This window comes from Plecotus auritus (genome assembly GCF_963455305.1).
Source record: "Plecotus auritus genome assembly, chromosome: 6".
Lineage (NCBI taxonomy): Eukaryota > Metazoa > Chordata > Mammalia > Chiroptera > Vespertilionidae > Plecotus > Plecotus auritus.
The window spans coordinates 29,797,719-29,823,352 of NC_137773.1; the positions used below are offsets into that span (position 1 = coordinate 29,797,719).

Below are 25,634 nucleotides of genomic sequence, written 5' to 3' on the forward strand. Positions count from 1 at the left end.
AAACTAAGAAAATGTGACTTGATTCAACCTGGCAGATCCTTTTTCTTGAAAATTGGAATTAGGAATTTGTCTCCACTGGTCCTCTGAACTAAGAAACTATGAGGCAGTCACGTTTAGCAATGTGAATGTTAAGGCAATAAAGGTCAGTCTACAGAATGATGTAGCTGCACAGAGAGAAGCAGATCTGACTTTGACTTTAAGTCAGAGAGTGGTGCCTTGGTTCTGATAACTTTCTACTTCCATGAAAAACCCTATTCCATCCATCTATCCATCTACCTACCTACCTACCTATCATCTCCCTTTTGCTCACTACTTTGAATGGGTTTCCATTGTCTTCAACGAAAAAATCTTTGCTCCCAGTGTCATTTTTGTGCCTGAGGCCACCAAATTTCTGTGAAACTCGGAGAAGCTAAACATTTGAAAGTTATTTTAGAAAATCACACACACACACATACACACACACACACACATTTTATGTTATCTGTTTTCAACTCCTGAAGGACATTAAGTAGAAAATCAAAATAACCATGTATGTAAGGAAGTCATACGTGTAAGGAAAAGAAAGAATAAATAGAGAGCCATTAACAATCCTGGTCTTACAAAAACAGGTTATCTAATCGCTTTCCAGAACCCAAACAAGAAGGGAGAGACCCTGGGTCTTTACCTGGTGTTGCACTGGATACTGTTGGCCATTGCTGATCAGACCCTCCTGGACCAGCCCGTAGAATGCCAGCCTCCTCCAGGTGCACAGAGCTGAGTAAACACATAGACCCAAATAACAATTAGACCATAAATGCTTTTCCAAATCTCATTCCACCCTCAGAAAGTACTTATACATCTCTGGAGGCAGGGCTGCAGCTAACACATTCTACTCATGCTCGAACAGAAGCAATTACTGCTGAGCAGTCACCTTGCAAAAACTGCAAAAGCATTGCTGACTTACTGCCTGCTATATTTAGGCAATAAGCATGTTTTACTTTTATGGCAATTTTGGTCTTCATTAATGCCATGGTCTTCATTTAATCTAACTGGAAACCCATCAGAGGGCTAATGCTGTTTTAACATCTTAATGCTGAAGCAGATGAGGAGAGCTTGTTCTCAAAAGCCCCCAAGCCTCTCTTGCTGGTTCTCTTGTTTCTGGATTCTCTATAGCAAAGAGGAAAACACACAAAAATTATTTGCTGATAATTGTCATATTGTTCCAGTTTGGCTACCCAAGTAATTATTTTTTTGAATGAATTGCTTTTTTTCTTCTTTTTAAAAATATATGTTTCTTGATTTCCGAGAGAGAGAGGGAGAGAGAGATAGAAACATATAAACATCAATGATGAGAGAGAATCATTGATTGGCTGCCTCCTGAATGCCCCCAACTGGGGATCGAGCCCACACCCAGTCATGTGCCCTTGACTGAAATGGTACCTGGGACCCTTTAGTCTGCAGGCTGACACTCTCTCCACTGAGCCAAACGAGCTAGGGCTACCCAATTAATTCTTAACCTTATATTCTGTTTTACCCTTTCTGTATCTTTTAAAAAATATTTTTTGTTGATTTTAGAGAGGAAGGGAAAGGAAAAGAGAAATAGAAACATCAATAATGAGAGAGAATCATTGATTGTCTGCCTCCTCCATGCCCCCCACTGGGGATGGAGCCCAGCAACCCTGATATGTGCCCTGCCTGGGAATTGAACCATGATCCCCTAGTTCATGGGTCAATGTTCAACCACTGAGCCAATCCGGCTGGGCTCTTTCTGTATCATTCATTCATAGACGACCCAACCTACATTTAGGGACTAGAGGAAGTGTAATACCACCACTCATGGATCCCAGTTCCAAAGAGATCAATTCAGCCTGAAATATGGCAGGGAGTGAGACATGAACTGGGAGACTATTAGAAGCAAGCAGAGATAGAACATAAACTGGTAAAGGGTGGAGAGAACATTGTAGTCATTTGTGTATATCTAATGCTAGCACATATTAGACTATCAAATATTTGTAGGATGAATGAAGAAAGAAAGGAATAAGTGGCAACTAAGGGTAAAGAAAATCTTCACCAATATTAGAGGACTCGCCGAAACCGGTTTTACTCAGTGGATAGAGCCTTTCTGCGGACTGAAGGGTCCCAGGTTCAATTCCAGTCAAGGGCATGTACCTTGGTTGCGGGCACAATCCCAATGGGAGGTGTGCAGGAGGCAGCTGATCGATGTTTCTCTCTCATCGATGTTTCTAGCTCTCTATCCCTCCCCCTTCCTCTCTGTAAAAATATCAATAAAATATATTTTAAAAAAATATTAGAGGACTCTTTTAAACTAGACATTCAGTAATTTTGCACGTTAAGTTGCTAAAATAAAACTTACACTACTGTTTGAAGGGGTTGTATGAGGCAACAGAACAGGCGAACTTGAACTATTGTGGGAGAAGGGCATCTACAAATTTAATATTCTCTTACTCTTTGAAAAATCAATTATTAGGCTCTGACCTATTGCTATTATTCCCTTCATCTACACCCTAGAATATTCTCTTCTTTTCCAAATATTAATATCCTTCAGGTGTTTCTGGATTTAAATTATATGGGTTTAATCAGATTCATTCTTAAGATGTAACTACCCTAGAACCAGCTCAGCTTAAAGCAGAATTTTCAAAGGAATAGTAACATGATGCCTGAAGCTGGAAAGGCCAAGAAGCCAAGCACATGTATAAAAAAGATGCATAACTCTAATATATGGTTAATGTACTACATTGTGAGTAAAAAATTACATTTAGCTTTATTTCATTTTCATCCTACTTAAATCCATATCTTAATTGAAACCTGAATAGGAGCATGTTTGACTTTTTTTTCCATTTAAAAATGGGATAAGGGTGTGATATGTTTTAGTATTTTAATTTAACTGTTACTTTTAAAGTGTATCTCATCACTTTGGTACTTTTCAAGTAAAGCACTAATTCAATAGGGAAAGAGTTCGTATGGTAAACCATGCTTTTTCCTATTGTGTAGCTGCAACACAATAGCTCAGATGCAGGCAAAAGCATAGCTGGTCTCTAACAAACACAAAAAATCCTTCTGATATCTACTCTATGGCCTCTGCATAAATGTTTTTGGCCTAAAATTATGACCCAGGTTCCAATGTAACATCTCACCAAGTCAACTATCAATGTTCAGCCCTTCACTCATTGCTTCTCATTCAGAAATAGCAGCCAGTATAATGATTTCTGCTCAATCTGTAACGTTATGCTTAAGAATATATTAATTCCTTTTAATTTAATTCATTTTTAATAGACTAAAACTAATTTTTCATTAACTCAATATACTTTGTACGCTCTGTCTTCAAAAATTGATCTAGGTTTGGTGAAGATCAACTTAAGAGTTGCCCAGAGCCCAGCCAGCATGGCTCAGTGGTTCAGTGTTGACCTATGAACCAGGAGGTCACGGTTCAATTCCTGGTCAGAGCACATGCCTGGGTTTCAGGTTCGATCCCCAGTGTGGGGCGTGCAGGAGGCAGCCAATCGATGATTCTTTCTCATCATTGGTGTTTCTATCTCTCTCTCCCTCTCCCATCCTCTCTGAAATCAATAAAAATTTTTTTTTAAAAAGTTGCCCAGCCCTAGCTGGTTTGGCTTAGTGGATAGAGTGTCAGCCTGGGGACCCAAGGGTCCTAGGTTCGATCCCAGTCAAGGGAATGTACCTCGGTTGCAGGCTTAATCCCTGGCCCTGGTCCGGGGCTAGTACAGGAGGCAAGCAATCCATGTATCTCTCACAGGGATGTTTCTTTCTCTCTGTCTCTTTCCTTTCCTTCCACTCTCTCTAAAAATTGATGGAAAAATATCCTCTGGTGAGGATTAACAAAATAAATAAATAAGGCTCCATGGCCTCAAAAAAAAAACCCCAAAAAACAAAAAACAGTTACCCAGCCCAGCCGGGTGTGGCTCAGGGGTTGAGCATTGACCCAGAAATCAAGAGGTCACTGGTTCGATTCCAGGTCAGGGCATATGCCCAGGTTGCAGGCTTAATCCTCAGTGTGGGGTATGCAGGAGGCAGCCGACCAATGAATGATTCTCTCATCATTGATGTTTCTATCTCTCTCCCCGTCTCCCTTTCTCTATGAAATCAATAAAAATATATATTTTTGAAAACACAACAGTTGCCCAGATATTTTGAGGGCCTTAAGTTTGAAGTTTATTTCTTCTTTAAAGCAAAATCCCTTTGGTGGCAGTGATCATTGGTTTCTTGGTCCTCCCCATTTGGTTTCCAAAGACACTCACAAATAATGAATCTTTTATTTGGCCCCATGGCACAGATACTACATCAGCTCTGGTAATTATGGTTGTTAATCAATTACTGTCAAAGAGACAAAATAGAGAAAGCAAAATTATATTTAATCTGAGTCTCAGAGTAATATTATTACTCTGGATTAATATAAAGTAAGCTAGATTTGGTCTCCAGATATTTTAATAAAGGCCCTTCACATGGCTCATCATCGGAAGAGCCCAAGCCATTGATGGCCATAAGATAGCAACAAGATGGGAAAGATAAAAAGACTCTATCTAATAGGGGTGAACATGAACAAGAATAATTATCAATTATTGTGGCTGACAGGCCATAACTATCAATGTGCAATAGCAAATCAAGGTAGACAACATATACACATATATTACACAAAGTACTCAAGTCCAAATATATCAGTATTATTACAAGTTTTAAGAAGGGAACAGAGCCCTGGCTGGGTGGCTCATGGTTGGAGCATCATCCTGTACAACAAAAGGTTGTGGGTTTGATTCCCAGTCAGAGTACATACCCAGGTTGCAGGTTCAATCCTCAGTTAGGGCACGTACAGGAGGCAAACAATCAATGTTTCTCTCTTACATTGATGTTTTTCTCTCTCTCTCCCTCTCCCTTCTTCTCTCTCTAAAAATAAAATAAAATAAAAACCACACACACACACACACACACACACACACACACACACACAAAACAGATCCTCATGTGAGGATTTAAAAAAAAAAGAAGGAAAAGGAGACAGAAAGTATAGATGGAGAAGGGATAAAGGAGTTGTAATTACTTCCTCATAGAAATTCTAATGAGAGAATGTATACAGCAGCCTGTCTGCAATTTTACAGGAGACATTTGCCAGCACTTGGAGCATTTGGCACTGACCACTTCCAATGTTTCAAGGAATAGACACAGAGAAAAAGAATTGCATTCCCCTGGCACAGTGTCTAAAGCTTCCTAGTTTTGACAGCTGCTTCCGGAGACATAGTTTATCGGAGCCATACGAAGTTCAAGTTACCACTGAGTAAAGGAAGGAGAAAAATACATACCTGTGCATTCCTGCTCTCAGGGAGGCAGAGTAACGCCAGTCAGGATTGGGCTGTCGTGGCTGCAAAATCACAAAGGGAGTTTTTGTTAATATGACCAAACCATGATCTCCTGGTGATGATGTTCATTGATTAGTTGTTTCTTCCATGCATCTAAAAAAAATACTGAAGGAACCATTTCATGTGTCACACTAAGATGATATCCATATATATAGCAGTTCAGGAGAAAATTAGATTATCTCATCAGGGTCCTAGCACAGGCTAAATATCACAGAAAACCAGGTTTAATGATGCTGTGAGGACCAGCTTCAGCTCCACCTCACTCAAAACAGGTCCGTGTTCTTAAAATAGCACTGTGAAAGGGCCATCTGTTTTGAGACAGGAAAAGCTTTTGTTATTTTTGCCCTAAATGCCCATTGGGGGTACATCCCCAGTTTGGCGTTCAAGCTGTAACAGGGCACGTGACTACACAGGCTCTGCTGGTCTGGCTGGACTGCAGAGCACTGCAATCTGCTGCTGGCTTTGTAGACTGCAACGTGTTTGACCCAGGACGACATGCCCCGTCATAAGGCCAGCAACTGGTAACTAACTGCCTCTTCTGTGGATTGAAGAGGAATGCTAGGAAGAGGAAAACAAACCACAGTGCAGTTTGACCTTGTTTGGCTACATAAGCCTTTCCATAAAATTCCCTGCTTCTCTAGTCCTTTGCCTCCTCACTCAGTTACTGTTCACTAAGCTCTAATTGTTTTACAGGGAGTAGCTGACATGTAAGAAGATGGCTCATTCTGCACCACCAATGTGTTGGAAAGATCTGCTGCCATGTGTCTACAAACTGTCAATCCAAAAAGGAAAACATGGGCACCTAAATACTGTTCGGGGAGTTATGTGCTGAATAGAAGCTACTCAGGAATCAGTGGGTACAAAAATCAATTATCATCACTATTTTGTATCAATTAGCAAAAGTTTTATATGAAAAACCTGTGATAGATGTTCCTCTCAAAGTGGCCCTGTCACGAAATACTGAGTGCCATTTGAGTGAAAAGATGAGAGACAGAGGTTGTATTTTATATTTTCCTCTGGAATATAATGATCATATTTAGTAGACACAAAGCCACAGTAATACCAATAAACTATTTCAAAATGTCAATAATTCTTGTTCCTATCATTCTTATAGTTCATTCACAGGATGCACAGTATTTCATAAACACACTTCTTCCCAACATCTAGAGAAGTGATTAGCAGCTCAACTTCCAGAAGGACTTTGAGATGGCTAAATGGTATTCAAAGATTCAGCCAAAGTCAAGGCCCAGGAAAAGCTACAACTCTAGGATACTTTAAATGTCTCCATGCATTAACTATCCTCTCTGGTCCTTTCCACTCTATTGGAAACATATGAATATGCAAGCTGCTTCATCTTCGTTTTATTTTAAGTTCACAAAATGCTATGGATATTCCATATATAGTAACATAAAACCATGTACAGACAAAAGGAGAGGGTTCCCATTTATATCAGTGGTGTTAGAGGGAACAGAAGAGAAGATATTTGCAAATCCTTTTATAAACTTGAAAATATGACTGAAATACTTTTTATTAATCAGATCATCACCATCTTTCACCTTACTGTCAGCAGTCTTAGCATCAGCTTGTCAGTTGTGAGAACCTTCCTTCAAGAAAGACTTTGACATCTGTTGAATTAATGTTGCCAATTTTTCAATGATTGGGTAACATTCATGATGAAAATTGCTGCAGCTTGATCTTTGGAATGAAATCACCAGCCTCATTTTGCTGAATGGAAAAGTTCTAGCAGGACTGACCAGGAAATTCAGTTCATCACACAAACTCACTTCCTCAGCAACATTTAATTTGTCATGCTGCTATTTTCTAGAATAGACATCAGCAACAAGATGCTTCTGAACTTCATTTGCCAGAATCATAGTTATGATGTCAGTAAGATCAGGAAGGGAAAAGGTAAGGAAGAAAGCAATAAATGTTTTAAGTATCCACACTAGGCAATGAGATAAGCACTTTTACATATTGTTGCATTTATCCTAACACATTCTTTGTTACCCAATACATTTTATAAAAATGATTTATCTGTTTTGTTCATAAACCATGAGTATCCTAAAATATTCATAATACATAGCTATGTCCTTGGAGCCTAGCAGGATTCGGGTATTTTTAGGTTTTTAAAATGTTTTTGAGTAGATAAACTATCATGCAACAATACTGTACTTAAATTATAAAAATGAGAAATATGAGTTTTAAAGAGATTAAGTTACTTGCCTAATTGGTGGATTTGGCTAATAGTTATGTTTTAGGTGTCCCTAATGTGAAAGTCTGTGTTTTAAATAAATTTACATGAAATTATATTTTTTCTTTTTTCTCTGTTTTACTTCTGAATTTCCAGATATTGCTTTATATTAACATAATACAAAATTAAAATAAACTGTACACAGATTTTATCCAAATTTCATTAAACTTGGAAATATTTCAAGTTGAAAGGCTGATTTCTGATACACTTGACACAGTGAACACATATATTAAGGCCTTGAATTAATTGCCATTATTTAATTCTTGGATGGTACATCACAGGACTATGCTTAATTTCTATTGGTGAAAAGCCCCAGTATGATATATTGTTCCAAAGCTTAGTCCTTTAGTAGAATCATGGTCACAAAATTCCAGATGTGGAGTAACTCAAGTAGGTATTCTATATGGGTGATGTAGTTTAACTGATAAACAAAATTCATTTAAGTTTCTATCCAAATTACACAAAGATTTTACTTATCCTGCAATGATATTTTTTTACTTTTACCATAGAATATTTGATCTACAGAAAGGTGAATCACCATTCCAAGACATACCCTATGTCTCTTGGCTGGAGTGGCTCAGTAGTTGAGCGTCAATGACCTATGAACCAGGAGGTCACGGTTCAATTCCCAGTTGGGGCACATTCCCGGGTTGTGGGCTTGGTCCCCAGTAGGGGGTATGCAGGAGGCAGCCGATCAATGATTCTCATCATTGATGTTTCCATCTAGCTCTTCCTCTCCCTTCCTCTCTGAAATCAATAAAAATATATTTTAAAAATACCCTATGTCATTCATAAAGTCATAACACTACTCAGGAAATAATATGCTATCTTCTTATCATGAAAATTCATGTTGAAGCTATCAATAAATGGCCCTCTGAAACATGAGACTAGATGGAGCATCTCATTTTCCTTCCTAATAGGACTCTATTAAGGATGTATCCACTGTAGATTTTTCACAGTGATACTCTGTGAACATTGATATAAACAATGATAGGCAGAATCCTAAAATTGCCCCCCAAGATTCACACACCACAGTGTATATGCCCTGAATGATCTCCAAGACTGTATATGATGGATCTTACTCCATATTAGGTTATGTTACATGGCACAATTGACTTAAAAAAAGGAGGATCATCTAGGTGGGACCAGCCTACTCACATGAGCCTTTTAAATCTGGGTCTAGAGATCAGAGACAGATATCAGTGATATTTGAAGCATGAGAGGGATTCTATGTGAGAGAAGATTCTTCACTATAAGTTTTGAAGATGTTGGGGGCCATGGGCAAGGGCTGGAGAGCAACCTTTAAGAGCTGAGAGTGATCTACAGCCAACAGTAAAAAATGGGGCTCTCCATCCTCAAGCAACTGAATTCTGCCAACAACCTGGATGAGCTCGAAAGCAGATTCTTCCCTCAAAGCCTCCAGAAAAGAGCTCAGCCCAGCTGCCATGTTGATTTCAGCCTTGTGAAAACCTGAGCAGAGAACCCAGTCACTTCGTGCAGGGCCCTGAGATAATAAATGAGTATTGTTTTTAACAATTGGTAGCAATTTCTTACAAAGCAATAGAAAATGAATATACAGACTGTTGGTTATTAAGGCAAAAAGGAATCTAACATTTAAAATAATCATTGTTACATATTAGTTGTCTAGTAAAGCAAATTAAAAAGATGATAAACATGAGAATTCTAGGTTAAGTATTTGCCTCTGAAGCCATTTACAACCCCTAATTCACAGAACAGGAAAGTGAAATAAACATGACTTTATAAGAGACCTAGTAAGTTTCAGTACAACAGAAAATACTAGGTTTGCTTAATTCTGAATGCACAGCCTGCTAACACAGCAGTTACTCTCCCACTCACAGTTTCACTTCCCTGGAGCCCAGAGTTCCGACCCTGCAAGGACAGAAACAAACTGAGGCTGCTTATGTGCCAAAGGACTAACATTTCTCGTCACCTTTGCAATGTCAGATATTTCTTTGCATTTCTCAAGTCCAAATTCTTGAAAGAAAAACTTGTATAACGTTTAGGCTCGCAAATTTAAAACACTAAGAATTTCTCTTGGCCTTTGATTTTTGAAATTAAAGATTGCAATGCTCAAAATTTTATATGAATAAGCTAAATTTGTATTCACACTATAATATGCATGGGGACAGGTGAAGTCCTACAAAACTCACAAAGACATCTGTAAATCCCTATTAAATTTAGTTCAACCTCTGGGCATGGTGATGACCATTTTTCCTCAAACATTTACAAACTGATATCATCCTGACCTCCAATTGAAAGCAAAAATTGGTGGCCAACCAAGGCAAATATCCAGAACTGACTCTGCTCTTCTGTCAAGCAGACAGCATGCCAATAGACAATTTATAATATGCCAGACTGTGTCCCTGCAGAGTGTTCTGAGGTAGACCAGATGCCCATATGACGGCTCACTCCTGGGTCAGAGGGAAGGTTAAGCCAATGACATTCAAGCTACAATAAACAGATTTCTTCATCAGTCAGAATATGTACAAGATAAAGAGACAGAGAAGAGCTCAGCCCTAATTCCATCTGGCTCAGCATATCTGCAGAAAAGGGAGAAGGGAGGTAATTTGAAGAAATTATTATATTGTCATACAAAAGAAAATTAACCTTTTCTCAGAAGACAGTCCTATAACCAATATGGAAATGGCAAAACAAAACAGCCTCACCCACTCAAGGATGAAACACTGGAATAGGAAGCTCACAGATACAATTTCTTCGCCTATTCTGACCATTGTGCACTTCTTACAAATTTGCCACCATAACACTTCACACTAAGTGTAAATTCTGATCCAGGACAGAGTCACTAGAGAGAAAAGTTAGTCCAGGGGGAAATAAATTAGGTGCCACTTAACAAAACGTGTTAACTCTCCAGGCCACTGCACCTAGAATTTAGTAAATCTGTATACACAGTGGCTGAAATAATTAAAGATTTGGTGACTACTAATTGTTTTGAAAATAAATGAAAGTGAATGCAAAACAACCCATTTCTGCTAGTCTTTTTGGCGGTTTTCACATATTGTACCAACTGGTCCCACTGAGGTCCAGTTAAACAAATCTGCCCAGAGCGCTCAAAGGGACTCAGTAGTAGTCACAGGACCACAACTGCACAGAATTCACCTGAAGATTTGATTCCTTTACTTGGAGACTCTGAAAGCAGTGCTAACCACATTCAGTATCAGGTTTTCAGAAATCTCTGAAGAGAAATTCTGCCCTATTCCCAAATAGTTACTTCAAAAACCTCATTGCACAAGTGGTTCACTGAGGGTGAAACTCATCAAAAGATTAGAGTCGGCTGTTAAATGCTGGTGTTTAATAAGCAACAAGAGAGGAATCAGAGAAAGAACCGAGATAAAAGATCTTAATAGGTTGTGCAAATTGTAAAACAAATAAACAAGTAAAAATATATTAGCTTGGTAGTAACATTTTTACTCATTGATCCTTCCATTTGCGACCTACTTCTATGCAAGGAATTACTCTTTTTCCAAAAGCAATTAATTTACACTACTAGGTGAACCTAGTAGTAACCTAAATGCCTGAGTACCCCATGTCAGAAGGATTATAAACATTGGGATTCTTGCAAACGCATGCTATTTCAAACAGCATAGTCTTTGTAGTCAGACAGACATGAGTTAAAATACTACTAGCAGAGTGACTCGTATGTCACAACCTCTCTGAGCTTGCTTCCTCACGTTATTGATGCTTAATGTGATTTTCAAGTAATGAAACCATACATATATTGCAAAGTAGAATATTTTTATATAGCAGGGTAGTCAGTAAGTGCAAATCCCCTTACTCATCCTCTCCGACCCCCATCTGATTTTAATGTAGGCACATGGCCCTCACTGCATCCCAGGACTCTCCTGCCATCTGCAGTAACTAGGTATGGAAAAGAGAAAGCCTAACATGGGAGTTTAGCAGGTTGATTTAGCAGTGATGACTTTCAGAGTTGAGTGATTTTTGTTCCCATTTTGCCATGCTATGACAATGTGACACTCTTTCCCCACCACTGCAACCATTTCAGGAGCTATAGGTCTTAGGGCCCTTCACTGGATTTCCGAAAGTGTCTGGCAGAAATTTGCCTTCATTAAAATCATGCACTCTCCTGCCAAAATCTCACAAGAGCAAGCACTTTTCTCATAGAATTTGCTCCCTAGATTAAAGGTCTGTATACCAAAGTACACATTAACACATAGGTCAGTGTAAAACAAATAGTTAATGTATCCAATTGCCCCCAAGCTTTGAGCCAAGAGATAGAGGGTAAGCATGTCATTCCCCTGGCTTCCAGCTCACAGCTGGTGGCAAAGCTTGTCTGGCCTGCTCTCCATCCCTCTTCGTCATCTGTGGCCTACCCCAGGCCCAAGAGGATTTCACAGGAATTTGTTAAGCAAATATCTTACAGCATCCTTATTTAAAGTCAATCCCTTTGACATGCTTCCAAAAGCTATGATCTAAAGAATTCTAGAAGTGCCTTGATTTTCCCTCCTGTTTTTCTTAATCTTCAATCTGCTTCCCATGGCTGCTCAACGCTGACTAATATCAGGCTCTTCTGATAAATCTGCCTACAATGTACACAGAAAATTCTCTCAACCCATCTCTGGTTTGTTTGGGGGCGGGGGGGGGAGGTTCTGTGCATATGCATTACTTTCCTCAAGTTTAGCATGGATTTAGAATGTGAAACTATACACGTTAATACAAAGACAGCAAAATGGCAATGAAAATGCATCACAAAATTATAGGAGGGACAATTACTATTAATTCATTTTGTAGTAGCTCTAAAAGTCCTAGCTATAAAGTAGTTGTGTAAGAAGATAACAACTCATCACTATTTATGGAGAAATTTTTGGCTTCTGAAATCCAAGTTTAAAGGATCACAAAGCAGATCTCTATTATTTCAAGCATGCTTGTTGAGACAAACACCTATATAAACACATCCACACATGCATGCACTGTCCAATAATTTACAGACATTCTTTACAACAATGAGCAGGCTGGCCTTATGCCCACTTAAAACTAGTGTATTTACAAACACCTGTCTTTCATGTACAGTAAGCCATCCATTTTCCAAGGCATTTGTAGCTATTGCAAACTAAATATTAGATCCAGAAAATGAATGTGTGCTTTGGAACCTGTTGAAGAATTGTCATTTAACTTAAAGACATGAGAGGCTTGCCCTGGCTAGGTAGTTCAGTTGGTCGTCCCAATACACCAAGGTTGTGGGTTCGATCCCCGGTCAGGGCACATACAAGAATCAACCAATGAATGCATAAATAAGTGAAACAACAAATTGATGTTTCTCTTCCTATCTCTATCTCTCTCTAAAATCAATAAATAAAATTTTAAAAAAGAAGACAAGAGGGGCTTAAAGAGGCTACTTCACATCTCATCAAAACCTTAGGGATTATCAACAGGGAATCAAAAGATTATAGATTGCATTTAAGCTAAATGCAGGGAAATCCTCTTACAATGAATTTACTATATGCCAAGAAAGGTGACTAGTAGGAGAGTTCTTTTCCCCTCATCTTTCTTCTCAACCCCAGCTTGTTCTGGTCTTCAGCATATCCCCACATCCCTAATCCACTCATTATCTCCCTGGTCCAACCAGACAAAAAGTGGTTCTTTGTCTCTCTGCTTACCAATATTCATTTCCTCTGACAGCCCCATACAGAAGAGTTACCACAGCAAACAGCCAAAGTAAACTTTGGCTTCAGGGTGAAATCCACTTTCTTTGGTTATATCACCTCTGCCATGAATTTCCAGAATATCCTATCACATTAGTTCAGTGCAATTACTAGAAATATTAACTGGATAATTTTCACCATAGACAGTCCCAGGTATAAACAGGAACAGCATACAGAGGTGATCACCACAGCCCCTAGAGGCTTCAGAGCTTTTAAAAACACAGCACTCCTATAGCATTTCAAAAGAGAACTTTCTCTTTATATAACACTAGAGGCCCGATGCACGAAATTCATGCAAGCATAGGCCTTCCTCCCCCCAGCTGCCAGCACCGGCTTCCCTCTGGCACCCAGGACCTGGGCTTCCTTCCGGCCACCACCGGCAGGCACCCAGGACCCGGACTTCCCTCGCAGCCCCAGCTTCGTCCAGAAGGTGGTCTGGAAGGACGTCCGGAAGGACATCTGGTCTAATTAGCATATTATTCTTTTATTATTATAGATTATTATAGATAGAAGAGGCCATTTCTCCTTGAATCTCCTAATGTTATGCCCTATAGCATCATTTTATTCTCGTGCCTATACTATTTCTCTACAGAGCTGTATTTTAACATCAAATATTTAAGACTAATCCTTATTTCTCAAGCAATGTTATGGTCAAGTCTTCATATCTGTAAAGAAAATGGAAAGTAAAACAACTGTCTAGTACTACTTTCTACAGAGGAAACAGCAGATTATAATCAAAGCACAGGTATTATATATACTCAGTTTACCAGATAGCCCCTGTCACTGTTAATAGCCTAATAAAGCCACGCACATGATACTGGGGACAGGAGGGGTGTGTGAAAAATGCATGACTTTATGGAAGACCCCCCCAACTACTATCTCACCTCATTTTGAGAAACAGCCTCATTTTTTAGAATAATCAGGTTCCCAGCGCTCTGTCCACTTTGGCCAGTGAGGTGCCTGTTGTCACTTGCTGCTGCTTGAGCTCCCCCAGGCCCAGGTCCTGTCTGAGCCCCTGTGTTGTAAAACATGAAAGTGTCACTCCCTGAGCCTGCTGTCAGACAGGCCTTGTAGCAGTAGGTCTTGGTGAGGGAGCCGTTCCCTCGCACTTCAATGAAGTGAGGCTGCACTTTGAGGCCATGCGGTATCCTGGCATCAATATTGTTATTGGCCTGTTTGTACAGTTCTGCAGAGCACCGCTCCCTCACTCCACAAAAGCCTCCACAGCACGCGGTGCCATATGCAGTGTAGCGGTAGCACTTGATGATGCTCAAAACAATGATTGTCAAAAGAAATATAAAAGACACTGTGCTTAATGCTATTATTAGATAAAGTGTAATTTCAGAGAATGTCCGAGGACTCCTAACATGTCTCTGAGTATCAGGGAGGGTTTTGGAAACTCTATCCACCACAGCTACTGTAATGGACACAGAGGCTGATAGTGATGGCTCTCCATTGTCTCGGACCACCACGGTCAGGTTGAAAGTGGTTCCACTCTCATCTCCCATCTTCCTGGTAGTCCTAATTTCTCCTGTGTGTAGTTCTACTTTGAAAAGGTCCAAATCTGAAGTCTGGGCCAGATGGTAAAAGAGCCAAGCATTTTGCCCAGAGTCTGAGTCCATGGCTATGACTTTGGTGACCAGGTAGCCAGCAGGGGCAGTCCGAGGCACCATCTCAATGGCTGCTGACGAATTGGTTGAGGTAGGGTACAGGATGTAAGGGGCATGGTCATTCATGTCCACCACATACACGTTGGTGGTCACAGTGCTGCTCAGTGGTGGGCTTCCCTTGTCTTGGGCCTCCACAGTCACAAAGAACTCCCGAAACTTCTCATAGTCAAAGGAGTTGACAGCATAAAGGCTGCCACTGGCACTGTCAATGGAGACATAGGAGGTGACTGGCAGCCCTTGAATCTCCCTCTCCAGGAGGGAGTAGGTCACCTCTGCATTCTCCTTTTCATCTGGGTCTGTGGCTTGTACAGTGCACAGCAACACTCCTGGCAAATTGTTCTCCTGGACATAGACAGAGTAGGAGTCCTTCGGGAAGCTTGGTGGATTGTCATTGATGTCAGAGATCTCAACCTGCAGTGTCCTCTGGGATGTGAGCTGTGGCACTCCCCCATCAGTGGCTGTCACTGTGATGTTGTAGGCAGCCACCCGCTCCCTGTCCAGCGGGCCACTCACCACCAGTGTGTAGGAGTTTCCAAAGCCATTCAGTCGGAAAGGCAGTGTGGCCTCCAGGCCCAGGCTCACTTTCCGGTTGGGGCCTGAGTCTTGGTCATTGACACTGAGAAGGGCCACCACGGTGTTGGGTGCAGCATCCTCAGGCACCGGGCTATACAGGTCTGTGAGCACCACTTCGGGTGCATTATCATTCACATCCACGATGTCCACCAGCACCTTGCAGTGACCCACCATGGGCACTGGACCCCGGTCAGTCGCCTGCACATAGATCTGATAGGAAGAGGCCTCCTCATAATCCAGCGCCCCACTCACCCGCACTTCCCCTGTGCTGGCATCGATGCTGAAGAGCTGCCTCTCCCTGTCCGACGTGTAGCTGCTCAAGGAATACCCCAGCTCTCCACTGGAGCCCTCGTCTGGATCTGAGGCATTCAGCTTCACCACCAATGTGCCTGGGGGCGCGTCTTCTCGAAGCTGGACGCGGTAAGTGGACTGGTCGAAGGAGGGAGAATTGTCATTAGTGTCCAGGACACGCACGGAGATCTGTGCCGTGCCGGAGCGGGCTGGGCTGCCCCCGTCCACAGCTGTGAGAACCAGGTGGTGCCAGACTGCCTGCTCCCGGTCTAGGCCCTTACGCAGCACCAGCTCCAGCACCTTGCTGTTCTCCTGCAGCGGTTTCAGGTCCAGCTCGAAGTGCTCGCTGGGGCTGAGCTCGTAGGTCTGCACCGAGTTGGCGCCCACGTCGGGGTCCTGCGCGCTCTCTATGTGAAAGCGCGCTCCAGGAGCCACAGATTCGCTTACCTGAAGCTGGTAGTCAGGCCGCGGGAAGCGCGGAGAGTTGTCATTGATGTCCAGTACCTCCACCTCCACGGCGCTCACCGCCACGGGGCTGTGCGCCAGCACCTCCAAGCTGAGCAGGCAGCGAGGCCGCTGCTCACACAGCGCCTCCCGGTCAATGCGCTCGTTGACGAAGAGCGCTCCGCTCGTCAAGTCCAGCTCCAGGTAGCGCGGGCTGGGCGAACCCAGATGATTGATGCGCAGGCAGCCTGGCCCCAAGCGCCGCAGCTCCAGCCCCAGCGCGCTAGCCACGTTGCCCACCAGCGCGCCAGGTGCCTGCTCCTCCGGCACCGAATATCGCAGCTGGGAGGCCGCTGGGCCCGGCAGCAGCAGCAGGAGAGACAGCAGCCAGGACATGGGCGGCCGGAGTCGTACAGGCTCTGTCGCCCCAGATCTGTTGCCCGCCAGCTCCATAGCCACTGGCTGCGGCGGAGGCAGCCGGGCAGGGCCGGAGGCAGCAGCTTCCCCAGCCGTGCTCCACGCCCGCCCGGCCCTGCCTCCGCTCGTGCAGCCCGGCGCCGGCTCCCCACGGCTCACGCGCTAGCAAACGCCGGGGGCCGCTCCCCTCGTAGGCCCTCCGGAGGGCTCCTCGCCCCGCCGCCCTGCTGACTCCCCATATCCCATCTCCTCTGCTCGCCTCCCAGGCGCTCAGCTTGGCTTCGCTTCCAGTAGCCACCGCCGCTGCTGTTCCTCCAAGGGGGAGGGAAAGGAAGCAGAGGGGAGGGAGTAGTGCTCTGCTGGTCCGGGTCCGATTCCGCACCAAGATAGCGAACGGCGGCAACGCGGACTGCTCCGTTGCTCCAGCCACTCCAGCCCCAACTCCTTCACTCTGGACCCAGCGGATCCCAGCAGACCGCGGGAACGTGGCCACTCCCTTTCTCCCTGCCCCCACCGTCCTGCTTCTCCAGTCTCCACGGCCCCTCGACTGCTTACCGGGTCTAGTAAGGAGATTATTGTGGGAAAAGCAGTTGTCTCTAGGACTCGGGCTATCAGCTCCCCAGGAAACGATTTCCAAGCGCAATTTAGGAAAATAAACTGAAGGCCTTAGCTGAGTAGGGCACCTGAATGGCGGCTCCACATTAAAAGGAAACAAACGCACGGGGGCGGGGGGCGGCGAGGGGAGGGTGCTCTAGGGTTACTAATGATGGGGATTGATTATTTGCCTGACCCCAACATTTTCCCTGGAAAACCATAAGTATTGCAGAAAGTGTTCAACTTCTAGGGCAAAGGGGGGTGGGGGTGGGGGGGAAGAGTGCCGTCTTCTTTCAAACCTAAAACTAGGATCCTGGGATTCAACACTCAAGTCTGATCCTAGCCATGTGGCCCTTCCTTTCAGTGTGTGCCTTGGCAAAGAAACAATATTTCAGGTTTTAAAATTCTCTCTTTAAAAATTTGGCCCCAGGAAGCTGCAGGCTAAGGCTCTTATTTGACCCTTTTTGATCAAAGTGGGGGAATCTGGTAAATTTTTAAAGAGATTCTTTCCTCAAGCTTTTCCTAATTTTACTTCAAATATTTTTCATTTGTCACCCAAGACATTTTCTTTGTTCTTTCCAGAGTGATTTAAATTTTTTTTCTTTAATGGATGACAATGTCTTCAAGAGCTTGCAAAACCATTAAATCAAGAGAGTTACTCTTGATCTCTCAAGCCTGGCTGGAATTCGGACTCCATTAATGCTTTGCAGTGGAAAGTCTGCTGTTATTAAGCAAAATGTGGAGGCTGGGATTTATCTTACAATAGCCAGCAATTTCTATGGCTGCAGTTCATCTTTCATAAATACACTCTGAGCTTCAGTTCCCCTCAGACTCCACCTTACATGGCTGCAGAGGCTACAAAAAGACAACTACTTCTCTTCAGTGAGCAAGAAGGCAGAAGGATCACAGGAAGCCTTTCTGTGCTGTGTCATTGCCTCTACATCTCTGTTCTGAACATACACTCTATCCAGGCCCTCTCATCTCTTCCACAGAGTTTAAAATCCATTGCCCCACATGCAAAAAGCACTCACTAAAATGTCCTTGCTCTTCTTCATCTCCTAGCATCCTCTCACTTTTAGCATCTTCCTCTGTGGGTCATTTGCTAGCTATGAACTGGAACAAAGCCAGCATAAGACCTGACGTTTGAGGGGCTCCTTTCCTTCTTGAGGGGGTAGCCAAAGAGGCCAGGGCAATGATCCTGACACCCAGATTTCAAAGGCCTGGACTAGCACATCCCTTCCTTCCACCCACCAAGTACCCTCGCTGACAACACTCCCCAACCTAACCAATTGTATTCCAGAGAAGCTCCCAGCTTCCTCCTATCACTGCTGCTTCTTATTTGTCCTCTTTGCTCCCTCAAGAGTACAGAGTGGGAAGCAACTTCCATCACATTCTATTTCTGTCTTCTTTCTTAGGTCTCTGGCTTCTCCCTCTCTGCTTCCTCCCAAAATGTCCCTATTGTAACTTTGTCTCTGTTTTCTGTGGTAATTTGAGCTCAGAAAGCCTATACTCTCAAGCGCATGAAATGGCCTTTGTCTTCACCCATTACTTATTTCTGGAAATAAATGGCTTATAAGTGGGATCAAGTTATAAGTTGTCAGGAAGAGTGACCTTTTCTTCCCTCATCTCCTCCCAGTGGCTGCCTCCCCTGCCCACAGCTCAGGAACCTGGCCACTGGGTATTGACCATGCATGGACCTGTGCCCCGGAAAAGATCACAGGCACTTAAGGAAGAGATTAAAGTGATAGAGGCTTGGTGATGTTTTTAATGGAAGTCCCCAAATGTCACATCTTTGGAGAGAAAACAGGGCTTGTCTTTTAGCAATTTTGTCATCTTCCAGCAAGGGCACCTGCCAGGTTGTCCATTTTGATGTGTCAGGATCATAAGCTTTAACTAGTATTTATTCCCTCAAAGACTGAGAAGGCAAACACTATCCTCATGCTATTGTACTTAGTCTCCTGCCAATCTTACTAGCTGGTGGAATGGGATTGCTTAGACTGCTGGCAAGTGCCCTGTCTACAAATATTGGTGCTAATGCCTCGACTACACCATTATGCATTCCCTTCCCTTGGATATTCAAGAACTCCCTGTTACAAAGCAGAATAGCACAGTGATTAGGAACATAGACTTTGGAGTCAGCCATACCCCTGCCAATGACTAACTATGTGGCCTTGGCCGTGTTACTTAACCTAAGCTTCAGTTTACTCATTTTAATTGGGGAAGAAAATGTTAAGTAAAACTCATAGGGTCATTATGATTATATGAAATGATATGTATGAAATAATTTGCATAGTGACTGACAAGTATAATATTACTATTCTTATTAAAATGCAACAATTCATTATCATCATCAGATCATATCTTAGTTGACAGTCTATATATGGCAAGGCCCTTTAGGTATCAAATACAGATAAGCACCTGTAACTATGCCAGATAGGAAGTCAATGATGATGGGGAAGATGGGTGTGCACCAATGTTATGCTTTCCCAATTATTTTGAGAGCTTATCCTATAGTTTGGAAACAAAAACCAGTCCCTTTCTATATCATATTAAGCAAAAGGGACTTCTGTCATCAGTATTCTTTGAAGGTATTTACTTCCTCACAAGATATTCACCTTTTAGCCGAAACCGGTTTGGCTCAGTGGATAGAGCGTCAGCCTGCGGACTGAAAGGTCCCGGGTTCGATTCCGGTCAAGGGCATGTACCTTGGTTGCGGGCACATCCCCGGTGGGAGGTGTGCAGGAGGCAGCTGATGGATGTTTCTCTCTCATCGATGTTTCTGGCTCTCTATCTCTCTCCCTTCCTCTCTGTGAAGTATCAATAAAATATATTTAAAAAAAAAAAAAGATATTCACCTTTTAGGATATGTGAAAATACTTTAGCAACAGCCCTGACCGGTTTGGCTCAGTGGATAGAGTGTCCACCGGCGGATTGAAGGGTCCCAAGTTCGATTCCAGTCAAGGGCATGTACCTTGGTTGTGGGCACATCCCCAATGGGGGTTGTGTAGGAGGCAGCTGACCAATGTTTCTAACTCTCTATCCTTCTCCCTTCCTCTCTGTAAAAAAAGCAATAAAATATGTTTTTTTAAAAAATACTTTAGCAACAGAGTACAGACAAGTTCCCAAACATGCTATCATCTCCAGCGCCCTATAGACTTGTCACAGAGATTCTTTTTCTAAATACATTTTTATTGATTTCAGAGAGGACGGAAGAGGGAGATAGAGATAGAAATATCAGTGATGAGAGGGAATCATTGATCAGCTGCCTCCTGCATGCCCCACATTGGGGATCAAGCCCACAACCTGGGCATGTGCTCTGAGTGGGAATTAAACCATGACTTCCTGGTTCATAGGTCAACACTCAACCACTGAGCCATGCTGGCTGGGCCAGAGATTCTTAATTAATGTTTTTTAAACAAAACTAAATTTACATCTTTACTTGTGTAATTCTCTCAAATAGAAATAGCTTCTTTTCTCTCCCCCTTTCTGAATCTTATGTATACTTCAAGATCCATCTTCAAACCCACCTAACCCATGAAACATTGTCTGTTGTAAATATAATGGTCTGTTTTCTCTTTCACAGCCTACCACATATCTCTGAATGCTGATACATGTCATTCTTTAATTCATCAAAATTCTTTCGTATTATTTCTTTACCTTAATATAAGTCACTTGCAAGCAGAAGCCATGTCATATTTCTGTGTATTCTTCACAGGGTGGGAAACCTTATAAACTCTTGATAATAAGTGATGATTGTTTCATTTTCTTTAGGTCTGTTTTTAGAAGTTCAGAAAGAACTGCTTCAATTCAAGCACTTTCCCTTTGTTGTAGATGGACAGACCATGTCTAATGGAGCGAGGGCTCAAGAGCCTACAATGATTTTACTATAGTTTTCTTTCTTTAACTTTTGAAATACAAAGTATTTTGAACATGAAATAAAGTTGCTGGATTCTAATAAAGGCTCTGCCCCAAAGTATTATGTCATCACTCTTTCTACTTTATATTACAATCATAAAACGAAGGTATTCCTTGCTCATAACTAACAAGAAAAGTGATAGATAAGTACCACGATAAGACATGGTTTTGTTTACCCCCATGCTAGACAAGAACTCTGAAATAGTATCCCTCAATTGTATCTCTTAATTGTGTTTGTAAAATGCATCTATCATGAGGTCACTGGGCACAGGAGCAAAACCAATCACAATACAACTGTATTAAGCCTATAAGAAAAATACTGGCACTCCGTGAGCTCTCCCAATTCACATAAATTTTCCTTTATTATTGGCATCAAAAATCATTTTACTTTGGGGAATCAAACAATCTGGAGCCTTTTGGCCACAGGGCTCATTTGTTTGATGAAGCTTTGGGCTGACCATTATGAAAATATCTGCTAAATAGGGAAGGACCTAATTTTCATTTTTTTAAAAATCTTTATTGTTCAGATTATTACAGATGTCCCTCTTTCCCCCCATAGCTCCCCTCCACCCAGTTCCCACCCCACCTCAGGCCCACCACTGTCTGCATCCATAGGTACTACATACATGCATATAAGATCTTTATCCAATCTCTTCCTGCACCCCCCCAAACCCCCTTCCCCCCGAGAATTGTCCATCCGCTCCATTTCCATGCCCCTGATTCTATTACATTCACCAGTTTATTCTGTTCATCAGATTTTTTATTCATTTGATTTTTAGATTCACTGTTGATAGATATGTATTTGTTGTCACTTTTTTGTTCATAATTTTTTATCTTTACCTTTTTCTTCTTCTTCCTCTTCTTAAAGAATACCCTTCACCATTTCATATAATACTGGTTTGGTTATGATGAACTCCTTTAGCTTTTTCTTATCTGTGAAGCTCTTTATCTGACCTTCAATTCTAAATGATAGCTTTGCTGGGTAGAGGTTCTTGCTATTCATCACTTTGAGTATTTCTTGCCACTCCCTTCTAGCCTGCATAGTTTCTGTTGAGAAATCAGCTGACAGTCGTATGGGTACTCCCTTGTAGGTAACTGTTTTTCTCTTGCTGCTTTCAAGATTCTCTCTTTGTCTTTTGCCCTTGGCATTTTAATTATGATGTGTCTTGGTGTGGTCCTCTTTGGATTCCTCTTGTTTGGGGTTCTCTGTGCTTCCTGGACTTGTAAGTCTATTTCTTTCACCAGGTAGGGGAAGTTTTCTGTCATTATTTCTTCAAATAGGTTTTTAATATATTGCTCTCTCTCTTCTTCTGGCACCCCCATAATTCAGATATTGGTATGCTTGAAGTTGTCCCAGAGGCCCCTTACACTATCTTCATAATTTTGGATTCTTTTTTCTTTTTGTTTTTCTGGTTGGGTGTTTTTTGCTTCCTCATATTTCAAATATTTGACTTGATTCTTGGGATCCTCTAGTCTATGGTTGAATCTCTATATATTATTCTTTATTTCAGTCAGTGTATGCTTAATTTCTTCTCCTCCCCCCCCCCCCTTTTTTTTTTTTTTTTTTTGGTCATCTCACTAAGATCCTTGAAGGGCTCACTAAGTTCCTCAGAGGTTTCTAGAAGATTCTTGAGTAACCTTATAACTGTGGTTTTGAACTCTATATCCAGTAGTTTGCTTTCTTCCATTTCTTTCATTTGTGACATGTTTCTTTGTCTCTGCATTTTGGTTGCTTCCCTGTGTTTGTTTCTATGCATTGGGTAGCTGCTAAGTCTCCTTGAGTTGATAGAGTGGCCTTGTGTAGTAGGTGTTCAATAAGGCCCAGTGGCTCAGCCTCCCCAACCACCTGAGGTGGGTACTCTTGTTGCACTCCTTTGTGGGCTGTGTGCACAGTCTTGTTGTAGTTGAGCCTTGATTGCTGTTGGTATCACTGGGAGGAATTGACCTCTAGGCCAATTGGCTTTGAGGACCAGCTGTGTCTACAGTGGAAGAGCTGCTGTGCAGGAGACACCTTTATGGGGCAGGACTTGCTTCAGTGGGGCTTTGGTGCTCACTGAGTCTGCCCCTTGAGTGTGTCTCTTATGGATGCGAAGAGTTGTAATATGGTATGGACTTGCACTGACCACTGGCTACATTGGCTCTTGGATCCCTAAGGAGGTGCAAAGTCAGCCACTGCCTGGGGCCACCCAGCAGGAGCTACAGAGAGATCTGAAGATTCCTCCTCTTTGTATCAGGTTTGGAAGTGCCCAGACAAGGCCCAGCTGTGAAGCAAGGCAGGCTGCTGCTGGTGCCAGCCTTAGGCCTTCTTTTGATAGCTTTGGGGCTCCCTGACCCAGCTGCAGCTTGTTTGACAGATTTTAGTCTGAGAAAGGACAGGCCATTCATATACAAAAGCCACTGCGCACAGCTTGAGTGGGGTTGTAAATTGGGTAGGGTGGGGTCTCAGGGAATCTCCAGGGCAGAGCAAACAGCAATGACTGCCAGTCAGCCCTGCACCAGGGAGGTCCCAACACAGGAACAATGACTGTTACAAGCACCTCCGTTTAGTGGTTCTCAACCTTTCTAATGCCACGATCCTTTAATACAGTTCCTCATGTTGTGGTGGTAAATATCTGTGTTTTCCGATGGTCTTAGGCAACCCTGCTAGCGGTTCTCAACCTGTGGGTCATGCCAGCCTGTTCCACACCTCTGCACCTCCTACCAGTCTCAATGCACCTTCTTCTTTACCTCTCTAGCTGTAGTACTTCCACTCAGCCAGCTTTTGCGCAGTTCTGGATGATAGTTGTTATGTATTTTAGTTGTAATATTGATGTGGTTGTGTGAGGCAGCAAGTACAGGTGTTTACCTATGCCGCCATCTTGGTTCTCTCCTAATTTTCATTTTTAAGTTGTGTCTTTATTTGTTTCCCACACACCAAGCACATGATATATAATTTAAAAACAGAGACAAAATAACATCCCAATGCTTAATCCAAGATAGTTTTAAAAACTCCATCTTATTATGAAGGAACAGGACTTTTCCTGAAGGAAAATACTCTCCAATACGATTACAGTATTCTTTACAGATATGGCACCCAGTGGATGGGGAGATATAGAAAGATTTTTTTAAATATATTTTATTGATTTTTTTACAGAGAGGAAGGAAGAGGGATAGAGAGTTAGAAACATCGATGAGAGAGACACATCGATCAGCTGCCTCTTGCACACCTCCTACTGGGGATGTGCCCGCAACCAAGTTACATGCCCTTGACCGGAATCGAACCTGGGACCTTTCAGTCCGCAGGCCGACGCTCTATCCACTGAGCCAAACCGGTTTTGGCATAAAAAGATTTTTCATATAACATGACAGCTGAATTTTTTTCATATTCCCTTTCTTGCAGAGGAAATACATTATCTTTTAGAGAGCGATCCTCTAAATATTTAGTTCTGCAATTTTTAGTTGATTCTTTTTTTAAAAAATATATTTTTATTGATTTTTTTACAGAGAGAAAGGGAGAGGGATAGAGAGTTAGAAACATCGATCAGCTGCCTCTTGCACACCCCCTACCCGGGATGTGCCCGCAACCAAGGTACATGTCCTTGACCAGAATCGAACCTGGGACCCTTCAGTCTGCAGGCTGATACTCTATCCACTAAGCCAAACCGGTCAGGGCTTAGTTGATTCTTAACTGAGGCATCATAAAATTGCTTAGAATAGATAAAAGAACTGAAACTATATTTGGACGAGTAACAATAAAAAGGGAGAATAGGTTGAAAGTTTGGGACAGATAGTGCAATATTAAGAGATAAAATCAAACTATTCAATTACTTGGAGATTTTGCTTCTCTATCAGTATTCTCAATTGTTATGGCCTAACAAAAATCATAGAATGTTAAAAGTTGAGAGATATTTAAAAGGTATCCCATTCAAATTCTTTATTTTTCATTGAAGAAAATTAGCGAAACTTGAACCTCAAGATCAGTGAGGAGATACAAACTATAAATGTTTATAAGTAAGTCAATTATATGTATAATAATCTTATAAATGTGACCAAAGAGATAAAATTTCTATTTCTAAAAGTATAATTGAGTTTGATCTAAATTCAAAACTCTAATATTATTAAAGTGGCTGTTTATGACCACTTAGAAATGAAGGCATTCATACTAAGGACTAGTTTTTAATTAAAAACTGGTAACATCAAATCAACCACAAAGACCAAAAAGAATTGCATGGGCATTTTAGATTTTCAGTTGAGAAAGGAAACATGACAGGCATAGTCTATCATGGACTATGGAATTCATGGAGACGTTAAACAAAGTCCCCTAATATCCTTGCAGACAAAATGAATAAAGAAAGACTGCAAGACAGAATAGTTAGGTGATTTTATAATTGTTTGAATAATAATGTTAAAGAATGCTTATTAATGGAATGCT

The 25,634-nt window shown here is 42.0% G+C and overlaps 1 protein-coding gene across 16 annotated transcripts in view; it reads right to left on the reverse strand.

The window, feature by feature from the left end:
• The window catches only part of LOC308250372 (protocadherin gamma-C4), a gene marked incomplete at its 5' end in the record, with an annotated part of 563,663 nt that overhangs the window by 395,120 nt on the left and 142,909 nt on the right, over positions 1-25,634 (reverse strand). For 13 of the 16 annotated variants that reach the window (XM_080672906.1, XM_080672946.1, XM_080672945.1 and 10 more), the window contains 2 exons: positions 665-753; positions 5,313-5,371. The exons of 1 other annotated variant lie outside the window; for it this stretch is intronic. In XM_080672906.1, the coding sequence (XP_080529032.1) occupies positions 665-753; positions 5,313-5,371 (148 nt within the window). Of the gene's footprint in view, positions 1-664; positions 754-5,312; positions 5,372-14,203; positions 17,171-25,634 lie in introns of those variants that run through there. 2 more of the 16 variants (XM_080672942.1, XM_080672905.1) reach the window with 1 other exon arrangement.